This window comes from Salvia hispanica, chromosome 2 (genome assembly GCF_023119035.1).
Source record: "Salvia hispanica cultivar TCC Black 2014 chromosome 2, UniMelb_Shisp_WGS_1.0, whole genome shotgun sequence".
Classification (NCBI taxonomy): domain Eukaryota; kingdom Viridiplantae; phylum Streptophyta; class Magnoliopsida; order Lamiales; family Lamiaceae; genus Salvia; species Salvia hispanica.
The window spans coordinates 12,655,659-12,667,978 of NC_062966.1; the positions used below are offsets into that span (position 1 = coordinate 12,655,659).

At 37.3% G+C, this 12,320-nt stretch overlaps 3 protein-coding genes across 3 annotated transcripts; all 3 read right to left on the minus strand.

Annotated features, from left to right (window-relative positions):
- Positions 1–2,590: 2,590 nt before the first annotated feature.
- LOC125208618 lies at positions 2,591–4,649 on the minus strand. Its single transcript, XM_048108270.1, has 2 exons — positions 3,898–4,649; positions 2,591–3,815 (listed from the first exon to the last, which is right to left on the minus strand). The coding sequence occupies exons 1-2, from the start codon at positions 4,632–4,634 to the stop codon at positions 2,633–2,635; spliced, it is 1,920 nt and encodes a 639-aa protein (XP_047964227.1). The 5' UTR covers positions 4,635–4,649; the 3' UTR covers positions 2,591–2,632.
- A 3,191-nt stretch (positions 4,650–7,840) lies between these two features.
- Positions 7,841–8,940, minus strand: LOC125205611 (NADPH-dependent aldehyde reductase-like protein, chloroplastic). The gene has a single exon (XM_048104655.1). The coding sequence runs from the start codon at positions 8,892–8,894 to the stop codon at positions 7,989–7,991; it is 906 nt and encodes a 301-aa protein (XP_047960612.1). The 5' UTR covers positions 8,895–8,940; the 3' UTR covers positions 7,841–7,988.
- Positions 8,941–9,135: 195 nt separating this feature from the next.
- Positions 9,136–11,117, minus strand: LOC125205608. The gene is made up of 3 exons (XM_048104654.1): positions 10,645–11,117; positions 10,038–10,352; positions 9,136–9,830 (listed from the first exon to the last, which is right to left on the minus strand). The coding sequence occupies exons 1-3, from the start codon at positions 10,846–10,848 to the stop codon at positions 9,303–9,305; spliced, it is 1,047 nt and encodes a 348-aa protein (XP_047960611.1). The 5' UTR covers positions 10,849–11,117; the 3' UTR covers positions 9,136–9,302.
- Between the last annotated feature and the right edge of the window lie 1,203 nt (positions 11,118–12,320).

Below are 12,320 nucleotides of genomic sequence, written 5' to 3' on the forward strand. Positions count from 1 at the left end.
TTATATTAATAACTTCTAGGGTGGTATATGATGAGCATTGATACGTCTATATGATGAGCATTGATACGTCTTGATTCTGAAAAATAAATATTTGTTTTTCCGATATAATCATATTTCTATCCCGTCTAACTCTTCTTTTTCTTTTTTCTTTTTTTCTTCTCTTTCTCTTTTGTCTTTTGCTTTTCCGATATAATCATATATCCATCACGTCTAATTTCACTTTGTAAGATTACTATTGATATGATATGATACTAAAATACACTTTATCTTTAGTACTCAAACCGCCACTATACGATTGCTTGTAGTATATCACTATTTAAATTGAGGCTTTAGGGCTCTATGGTATTTAGTTGGGCCTCTGAAAAGATTAATTCAGCCCAATTTACATGGTCATGGCCTTTAGTGAGACATTTCTTTTATAAAAGAAAAGGTCAAAAAAATTGTTGGCTTAATGTGGGCTCAGTGTTTTAGATATATGAATAAAATGGAAAGAAAAATTTTCCCTAAACATTTAAATGAGACATCGTTACGGTTTGAATTCCTTGGCGCCACAATGAGTGAGGTATTATTATCTTTTTGAAAAAAATCAATCCAGCTCACAACTTATTAGTACTTGGAATTGAAGAATCATACAAAACTTCCACTATGAGAAAAGAATGTAAAAGGATCACTACTTAATTCAATCAAAGAATCTCCCTTTTTTTACCCATCGGTCCCTGAAAATTTATCACCTATTTTCTTTTTCGTTCGTCCTTAAAAATTTGTCACATTTCACTTTTACCATTTTTTGTAGTAGACCCTACATTCCACTAACTCATTCTCACTCATATTTTTTTTTAAAACTAATATATAAAAGTAGGACTCACATGTCACTAACTTTTTCAACCCACTTTTTATTACATTTCTTAAAATCCGTATCGAATCAAATGGAGATAAAATTTGGAGGATGGAGGGAGTATTATTCTTCTCTTTATTTTGTCTTTGTTTTTTGCTTTTCTCACAAGTGCAACATTTCATTGGATTCAGCTCATAGATTTGTTTGCATTCTTACTTCTAGAAAAAGTCTGAGAGTTGGATTATCCACCGTTAATCACATTTTATATTAAATTGGGTTGGATACTTAATTGAGGAAATACTCTTATATGGAGAACATGGGATGCGATATAACGGTAATTTTCTTAAATTGCTAACTTGCTAACTCATCAATATAAGTGGTGTTCGGTTGTCATGACTAATAATCATGAGACTATCTATCTAGGATTGAGTTGTGGGATTATTTTAGTTGGAGGGGGGAGGCTATGACTAATTACAGTGGCGTATCCACCTTGAAACAAGGGGGTACAACTGTACCCCCAAATTAGAATACTAATACCATGTATTGAGATACTTTTATTGAAAGGCTACTTTGGTCAAATGGTTGTGCTTCCCATTTTCAAAGCTTAGGATTAGAGTTCGAATGTTCTCTTTGCCCATCCTTTTGTTTTGAGTTCTGCACCTTTTTTTCTTCCATTCTTTGATTTCTATACTTTTTATTTTCTCAATTCTTTTATTTTCATTAAAGTTTCTATATCATTTTACTTATTTTAAATCTTTTTCTATTTTGTCTTGTTAATACAATTTTTTTACTTTTTTCATGTTTTATTTTATTCAAACAATTAAAAGTTCTATAGCCTTTTACTTTAAAAATAATGGATTTATTTTTTTGGTATAGTTTTTTTCAAAAATTGAAAGAATAGATGTATACTTTTTTTTTTTGCTAAATCAATAGAAATAATAAGTTTATATACTTCTTAATTTAATTCTCAACTAATAAAAAAATTACTTTTAAACTATTTTAACAATGGTGTAGCAATTATGTTCATATCTATACAGCAATTATGTTCATATCTATACGAAACATTTATAACTAATAATATATCTATATATTTTATTTTCTATAATAATAGATATTTTTCTTAAATTATTTATTTTGTCAAGGTTCACCTCTAAAAACTAGTACTATTATCTTATAAAAAGTGATTAAAACGTTACTCAAATATTTTATGTCCAAAAAAATTATTTCTAAACTATATAATTTCTTGTTTAGTCGTTATATTCGCATCTATACAAGACATTTGTATTTAAGACAATGAAAAAGATAGTTCAGATATTTTTTCGTACCCCCGAATCTAAAATCCTGGATACGCCACTGACTAATTATCATGAGACTATTCATCTAGGATTAAATTGAGGGGGTCAATCTTATGAACCAAACATGATACATATTTAATCATGAGATTTAGTCTTGCCAACCGAACACCCCCATAGTGTATTAAAAATGTCAACACGATCACATTAAAATTTCAATAAATATCAATATCAACACAGTGTATTAAAATATCAACTAAGGTTATGTTGACATTTTTAATACACTGCGTTGACGAGTTAGCAACTTAAGAAAGTGAACATTAATACGTACAACGTAATTTTGAATTGATGTTCAATCACTACCAAGAAACACGTAATCACGGTTTAAAGACGTAAAAATTTGAGCAATTGTATTTTAGAAAGCAAGCTGCCACAAGCTTCATTAAATTAAAAAGACGATATGAAACCTAAAAGAATAAAAAATGTAAAAATTGGGCTTTTTATTTCAATCCATGGCCTTAATGTTGCTATCTTTGATCATATGTTTACCGCAGCGGTAGAAACAAACAAAGAAGTTGCATGATGCACAGTGAAAACCAGTGTTTTCATGCCTATCCTCACCACAAACATTGCAGCGGCGTTTTGTAGTGAGAAGTTGAAAGGTGAGAGTGTGGCAGTGAGCTCCGGCGATCACATATTTTTGACCAAACTTGATGTTTTTATACTCGCCGGATGTAGTTTTAAAGCAATATGGATGGAAGGAAATATCGCAGCTGCGGCAGTGATACATCCAGCTCTTTGGGTTCATTTCTTTCTCGCATTCATTGCAGTAGAAATCACCGGGACGGTTTAGAGTGGCGTCATGCGTCAACAGCAGCGGGTGGTGCTTGTCCCATTTAAGGCTGGTGGTTGATGCCGGCAGCCCCACGCAGTCAAGGTGCACAATGAAATCATAGCTGCCGCATGCATACCTATATTCAGAATCCCAGACGAGACTATTACAGCCATCACATAAATTGGGACCTCGTGTCAAAGTATCTACTGGGGAGAGAAGGTTGAGGGGGTGTGGAGGGTGAGCTGCGTGATATATGGTTTCCGGCATTGAAGCGCACTTTATATCTACTTTGAAGCGCTTGCATTTTGTACAGGCATAATATAGACCATTATTATATGTGCCACAGATGCTGCAAAATGACAACTCCCATGGTTTAAGTTTGTGACCGGATTGAAGGAGAAAGCTGTGATCATGTTTGTGGAAAAGAGGAAGAGAAGTGAGCTGAGTTGGCAAGAGGAAGCACGCCAAGTGAAGATAGTATTCGCAGGATCTCATGCTACATCTCATGTAGTAGTAGTTATCTTTACTACTACTACCTGAATAAGAAGAAGAAGACGAAGAAGAAGATGATGTTTGTTTCAGAAATATCGGAGTAATGCACCCATCACATATTAACTCCAATTTTATACAAGAGTAGTCTTCCTCATCGTCACTATTTTCTTCATTTTCTTCTTGAAATGATGATGATGAGACTAATGTGAGTTTGTGATGGTGTAACTCATAATCAACATCATCTTGAGGAGGGGTGAGTAAATGTGTATATGCTTCAACTCCTTGTCTTCTTAGAAAAGCTCCAATTAGGTCCTCACTCACAGCCACATCATTCATTGGAAACTCCATGACCCCCTTCTCTCTACATGCAACAAAAAACACACATATTTCAACATTACAATTATGATGTAACAAACATACAAAATCAACACGTGTGCATGTACCTAGTGGTGGGGAGCAATTTCTTGAAGGCGCAGTTGAGATGGACAACGTAGCTGCAAAGCTCACAATGATATATCCATTGTTTGGAGTTTAATTTGTTTATGCACACTTCGCAACGGTAGTTATATCTAAGATATTGAGGAGGGACATGGAAAGAGAGAGAGAGGGAATGATTGTGATCTTCCCTTTGGATATTCTGAGGCAAGGAAGCACATCTCTCATGGATCCAATACTGACAATCATCTCTGTTGCACAAGTAGGAACTCCCTCTGCGTGTTGTGCCGCACGCATCACACTTGAAGGAACAACTCCTCTTCAGAAACCTCAATCCATGCTTGGGGTGACTCGGATGACTTATGATCTGCTGCTCCTCGCCATCTTCGGCTGGATACATCATGTCGCTTCCCTGCGCGCATCTGATATGCGTCACAAACGAACACTCTGCATCCGTACATGTGTAGAAAATTCCCCAGACATACGATTGGCAGATTGAACAGCGCCCTTCCACAGCCCCAGTTTTGAGATGTTGAGTGAGTATGTGTTGAGGGTGCATTGCGTGCCTGATCTTCCTCGGCGCCTCTGCACACTCTTCATGTAGTATCTTACCATACCCACATTTCTGGCTACATCCATAACCTTTCTCAACCCTTCTAAAATACGTTAGACACCCATAACAGAATTCTCCTCCACGAGCTTCCACCAATGTAAGTGGATGCCCGTGGTTCCAATGATCAACCATCTCTTCTCTCTCATTTTCTACTTTCTCACTCATTCTTATGTGTGTGTGTATTTTCTTTTTACTTCTTGTGTTTGTGTGAGGTGGTGTCCAGACGAACATATGTATATATAGTGAAACATACTATGGAATCATACAACTTCTTCCCATGTCAGCAAAGAATAATGTATCAAAAAATCAAAGTGTTTCACTATTCCTTTGTCTCGTGTCTTCTGCCTTTTCATTTCTCTCTTAGACACACGCAAAAAAAAATTGTTTGTTTTAAGAAATGTCACATATTTGACTGATGTATGTTTTAAGAAATTGTTTGTTTTTGTGAAGGAAATTGGGTCAAAAAAATTTGTGGCATGTGGACCCACTTTTATATACTAATTCTTTTCATTATGAACTCTTTTCATTTTTAGTTCGTCCCCTAAAAATAAAAACTTTTTATTTAAGGAAATTTCTTTCTCTTAAATGAGGCGAGATTCATTTTCCACTAAAGCACTTTCTCTCTCTTACTTTACTAATTTTGCATTAAAACTCATGTCGTTTCAAAATTTCATATTTCTAAGGGATGGAGGACGGATGGAATACTAGTTAACGGAATGTGAGGTCCACTTACCACAAATAGTAAAATAAAATTGAACATTTATTGAGGATATTGAGGATCGTCCAAATAAAAAAATAATAAATATTTAATAGGACACGAAGGATTACTATCTTTTCAAAACTGAATCACACGAAACTTCTAAAAAAACTTCTAAAACTATTACCAAAGTTAAAATACTCTCTCTACCCCATGATAGTTGAGTCGTGTTCCTTTTCAGTTTGTCCTGAAGTAGTTGAGTCATTTCCGGTTTTGATAAAAACTTTATTCCTTCTTTTACATTACTATCTCTTCATTCTTCTTACTTTATTCTCTCTCTTATTTTACTATTTCTACTTTAACCTTTAACAAATCAATTTCTTAAATTATGTGGCCAAAAGAAATTCTCCAACTATCTTGGGACGAACGGAGTAGTTAGTATCAAGCAACAACTCTTTCTCTTTCTCTTTCTCTTTCTCTTTAAATTTCTGATATAATTATATATCTATCAGTTATCACTCTAATTTTACTTTGTACTATGACTACACTACTATTGTTATAAATTACTCCCTCCGTCCCAACTAGATGGCATACTTTATTTTTTAGTTTGTCCCATCTAAAATAACACATTTCTATTTTTAGTAATTCCCTCTGCCCGATTAATACACTCAACCACTTTTTCTGTTTCTAATTAAATATTCAACTCTCTTTCTTTCTCTTACACTAACTTTTTCTCTCTCCAATTAAACACATTAACCAATAACTTCTAAATCTCGTACAAACTAAAAAATGCGTCATCGTAGCCGGGACGGAGGGCGTACTAATATAGGAGTACTATAATTTGCACAATTACTCAACAAGTGTTTTTCTGTTGTGTGATTAACTTTTCAACATGCAATTACTAATATAGGAGTACTATAATTTGCACAATTACTCAACGAGTGTTTTTCTGTTGTGTGATTAACTTTTCAACATGCAATTCCATTACAAATCTAAATGTTTTTTATTGTAGGTAATTTGCGGATGAAACAATATTTCCTTTGATTAATAACTCATGCATTTCGGTGTCTAGAGAAACACATAAAGACTGTTTGTTAATATGATCTTTTGAAAACTGAATCACACAAAACCTCTAATGTTAGTGCAAAGTCTATATATTTAAGTAACAACTCTTCTTTTCTTTTTCTTTTTCTTTTTCTTTTTCTCTCTTTTTTTCTTCTCTTTTTCTTTTGTCTTTTGCTTTTCCGATATAATCGTATTTCAATCACTGTCTAATTTAACTTTGTAAGATTACTATTGATATGATACTAAAATACACTTTATTTTTAGTACTCAGACAGCCACAATACGATTGCTAGTAGTATAACACTAATTAAATCGGCTCTATGGTATTTAGTTGGGCCTCTGAAAAGTAACTCAGCCCAATTTACATGATCGTGGCCTTTATACCACTACAATTGGGCTGGTAAAAATCAATGGTAGATTCTTTTTTGTCATTTTAGTGAGACATTTCTTTTATAAAAGAGAAGAGAACAAAAAATTGTTGGCTCAGTGTTTTAGATATATGAATAAAATGGAAAGAAAAATTTTCCCTCAAAAACTTCAATGGGACATTGTTACGGTATGAATTCCTCGGTCCCTCAATGAATGAGGTATTACAACTTATGTACTTGAGAACAACACACACACAACTTTTAAAAAATACTAATCAGTGACAGCGGCAGATAGCTCAAGAACTAGTGACGGTAAAATGGTTGAAAAGCATTAGTCACTGATATGAACTTGCCATGGCAGCTGCCTATGTTCGCCGTATTGGATGGATTAGTAACTTTAGTGACAGCGGCAGTTAGCTCATGAACTGATAACAGATAAATGTCTTAAAAGTGTCAGTCACTAATTAGTGACGAACTACACCGTCACTAATTTGAACTTACCATGCCTTGTGTTCTACATCATTTGGATTAGTAAATTTAGTGACGGAAAAATCCGTCACTAACAGGCTTTTTAATAAATGATATGCCAATATTTAATCTGGCACTAATCTTATTAATTTATTTTTGAATTTATTTAAATATTTATAAGAAATCATGTTTCTTAGTTTCACAAGATCATATGTTGGCAATTGAATGTTTCATACGTGAATTTCTTTTGTAATACCTTATGGACTCGGATCCGGATCGATCCGATGATTAATGGATATTATGACTAAATTTGCATTGTGGGATATGGATGACATGGAATTGGAAAACGGGTCTCATTTTTTGAGACTGGAAATAATAAGTTTAGATCGGAGCTCAACAAAATTCAACTCAAATCCGATCCATTACCATTTTATAGATGAGAACCAACATTTCTTAATTCTTAATCCATCAAGATAAATGCATAAATCATGCCTTGTATGTAGGAAATTCGTTCGAAGAAACCCAACAATGGGCCGCATAAGTCGGCCCACACGATAATTTCTCTGAAAAATAGCAGTAGAATATAATTCGATTATTCAAAGACCATTTATTTCGAGGAAAAAGATAAAATAGTAGTACTAAAGTAGTATAGTAAAACAAATTTGAAACTATTCAATCTATCAAAACAAATGATCGATTATTTTGGCTATTTTTGTCAAACTTAAAGAAAAGCATATGTATGACATGAAAATAAGAAAGTGCATTGCAAATTCTTGCGAACAATGCCGAAACTTGTTAATCTACTTATTATTTCAGCTGTGTAGAATTGTATTTGTAGGCAGTTACACAAGAGTCGAGACAGAGTGATGGGATAGAGAGAGATTAAATTTAAATAACAAATCCACCATTGACTCGAATGACTTGACCATTGACCCATTGGCCCGCATCGGAAACGAGAAAGCCAATGATCTGGGCAATATCATTGGGCTGGCCCAGTCGGCCCATTGGGCAAGCATCCACCAACCGCTGCACCGTCTCTTCACTCTTACCCGCGAAAAACAGCTCCGTCGCCACCGGCCCCGGCGCCACGCAGTTCACCGTGATCCCGCTCCCCTTCAATTCCTTCGCTACTATCTTCCCCATCATCTCCACCGCCGCCTTCGACGCCGCATACGCCGCGTACCCCGGCAGCGCCGCCCCCACCACCGAGGTCGATATCAGGACGATCCTCCCGCCGCCGCCCCGCGCCAGCCGGTTCGCCGCCTCGCGGCATGTCAGAAACGCGCCCCTGGCGTTCACGTTGAACATCGCGTCCCAATCCTCGACCGTCGTGTCGGCTACGGCGGGATACTTGGGATCCGAAACTCCGGCGCAGTTTATGAGGATGTGCGCCGGAGTTCCGAATTCCTGCTCCGCTCGATCGAAGAGCGATCTGACGTCGTCTGGATTAGACACGTCAGCCTTCACGGCGACGGCGATCGGAAGAGTTTCGGCGGTGGCTTTGGCGTTGAGATCGGAGGCGAGGAGATCGGCTTGGGTTGAGCTGGAGGTGTAGTTGATGACTAGCTTCGCTCCGAGTGAACGGAGGTGGATGGCGATTTCCCGGCCGATTCCGCGCGAAGCTCCTGTCACTATTGCTACGCGGCCATGGAGATCTGCGGAGGCGGTGCTTGCTGCCATTGATGCAATTGAACCTGAGAGGTATGAAACTGTGACTAACTGCAGGTTTTTGAAGCTCAACACAAACAAGTTGCACTTGCAAAAATAAATAAAAATTGGTACTAGTTTGACCATGAACACAATTTCATTGGCAGTAATATATTTATTGAATCAAATCAAGCATGTTCTCTAGTGAAGCTGAGGTCAGCGAATACGTAGCATACTAATCATAGAATCATGCCTTCTCACCCACAATCTATTACTTAAATACTAACTTGTTGGCTCTAAAAAATCTTATAGTATACTTGTTAATGTTTTGAAATCAAGCTTCTGAAAATGAAAAATGAAAACTACTATTAATCTCTAGAAACACTGGTTAGACAAGAAGCTATAGATAGTGATGCGAATGTGTGCTACAATCTTAATTTGTATCATATCAAGGAGAGGAATATACATCCTCAACTAGAGTCTAGACACTTGCAAAAGTTGTTCTTTACATATCTCAAACACCAAAATACAGAGAAATTTGAAGAAAACAGTTTGTCATCGGTGTAATGGTGATCTCCAATCAAGATTCTGTTGAGGATAGTCTTTGTGCATCTCTTGGGGAGGAATGAATGTGTCCAAGGAAAGCCCGGGAACATTGAAAGCAAGATCATCAATGCTGTAACTCTCTTCCATCCTGGTAACCCCATGCCCTGCTCTGAGGTTATCTCCAAACCTTGTAATGACGACGCTGGATTGGCCAGAATGGGCGATCATCATCCCCTCCACAGGACGGTAGTCATCCACTTTAGTGGACATGGTGGTTTCCCAGTATGTAGGGTGGCAGCCAGGGGTCTGGATTCTGGTCAAGTATGAGTCTTCCAAGTAGACGAGGAGGCCGCTCCTCTGGCTGAAGTAGCCCACACTCACATGTTTGATCATCTCAGCAGTCGTGTCGCTCCTCTCAGCTAGATCGCCGTGCTCTGCTGACACCTTGAGCACGAAGCAGTCGACACCTGAGATGTGCTTCTCTCCCATGTACTGAGCGAAAGAGAAGACCTTTGATATGGCAAGTGGATCCAGTCCCTGAATAAGGATTTAACGGTTGGTGAAGGATGGTAAAAGAATAGGTAAATAGTGTCCAAAAAGGGTACTAATTCTCATTGCTTCTATTACCTAACTATACCAGCAAAGTGCTAGACCATAATTGAAGTAATAATTTATCATTGTGCCAAAGACTTGTAAAACTAGAAATGTTGGCAGCAATGAAAGGGAAAGATGGGGGTGGCTTGCCTGAAGAGCGCGTCGGAGAGGGCGGACGCCCCCTTTGGCGGCGTGTGCACCGAGCCAGGGGGTGTGGCGCCAAGCCAGATTGCCATCGCTACCCGCGACGACCTTGTGGCCGGCCACAGACAGCTCGATCAGCCATTTGTCAGGGACCATTTGCCATATGACGAAGCAGCCCTTTTGGGGAACACCAGCAGGGTCATCCACCATGGCCATCGCTACCGTCCCGGTTGCGTACATGTTCTTGACCTCCCCCTCCAGCCTCCGGCAGCCGGTTGCGGCTGTGAAGTGGTGGATTATGTATTGAGCCGAGGAAGACACCTAATTAAGGCATGAATTTCAGCAGGCAGTAAAATTGTTTTGTGTGGTTAAGAGTGGATGAAATGTGAGTCGGCGCATGCATTAAAGTGTAGTGCAGCAATAAAATCGATTTGTGGGTGGTAGTTGGATGAAATGAATATGCGATTCTTCGAGGCGAATATTGAATAATAGGAGTACTAGACAGCGAAGTAACATAGTAATACTAAGAGTGGGGGTCCTAATCCTAATCTTAATGTTAATCTTGTAGCATAGAAATGATGTAAAAGCAAAAAGAGAGAAGAAGAAGACTGACTTGAGAAATGGGGAGATGGGAGTCGACTGAAACGGGAAAGAGGGGGCAGCCCAGAACGCTCAAGAGAATCTTGAGATCAGATTTCTTGTGGAAAAGCTGAGGGAAATGGTTTCTGAGCCAGTTGGTCCACGTTTGAGCTTTCTTGCTGCAGCTTTCTTCATTAGAGAGCTCCTCTGATACAGGAGCCAGACTCACACGATTCATCTCATTTGCAAATTGCAACCTTTCTTCTTCTCTCTTTTGATTTGGTCTTATATTTAGACTATGGAGAGAGAGAGAGAGAGTGGGGAGTCTGTTAAAGTTGAAGACTTCTTAAAGGGTGCACCTGGACCGGGATTTCGCCTTTTGCTCTCACCACGTGCACTTGATGCGCGTGTCGGGACAATGCATTACTCAGTAGTAGTTGTAAAACTGCAGCAGCAACCAATGCACAGCTAAGTTTAGTTTACTAAAATCGGACACACATTGACTCGTAAATCTTGACGCCATTTATTAGCAGTTGTGTGGTGTAAGACTGTGTAGCCGAATTTTTGTAGCAAGGATGATGGGAAATTTCATGTAATTAAGGTGTCCATGTATACTTAAATAGCCCACCCAAGCATGTGAAAATTGAAACTATGGAGTATTAAATTACTCGAAGATCTAATCGAGGAAAAGTAGTTATAGCAAACTGGGATATATTAGATTACTTTAATAGCGAAAAAAACACAGACAAACCGTACGTCGTGAGCTGTTTCTGTTTGACATTTTGCTAAAAAGAATCAGTCCCTATATCACTATATGCAATGAAAATGGATGGGGTTTGTAAACTGAGGATTAGGGATAAGAGCCAGAGAAAAAATAAGGAGTTACTACCTTTTATGTTTCTCATTCGTAGCACAAGACTGCAATGATTATCCTCTCAATCCCATTAACCTTGAATCTGAATCTAAACCTACAACTTTAATTATAATCACTCAAAAGCAAGGACTTTTAGAGTGGGAAATAAAAAATGAAGTAAAAATATTTTTGGAAAAGGAAATTAGAAAGGCGCGTGGTATGATTTGATTAGAGTTAATGGTGGATGGGCACGTTTTATATTGGATGGAATTGTTTTTGCAAAGAGAGCTTTTAAGGGAGGCAATGCATCGGCAGCCATTGCGTCTCTATCTGTAATTATGTTCTTTCTGGTATGTTTGGTACAAACATAGCTTATATTTACCCTTGTATTGTTTCCCCTTATACCATCTGAATTTGTAGACTCGATCATCGCTTGTTTATACACGTGTCATTTCATTTGTATTTCCCCCCTCCCTTATAATTAAGCACCTTCTATTTATGCATGTTATTTGCCACTTTATTCATTCTTTATCATCTTGCTAATTATTTTAAATAAAGTTTTTTAATGATTAAAAATAATTCTCCATTTATCCATGATATTTGGAGTCTCTTTTTAATATATTTTTCAAAATGGTTTATAACAATAATTTATTTCTTTATGTGGTAATTTGAACCATCGAAGTGTTGGAGAGAGGAGAAACGTCTTACCAATTAAATTATGTTTATCTTCAATATTTAAATAAAGTTAGAAATGTGATTTTCCTTGTTAGGATATGTAAAAAAACATATGAAGCGCTAAATTTTAACTATATACTGCCCATTTTGAATGTAAGTCTAAACTTTATTCGCGTATTAGA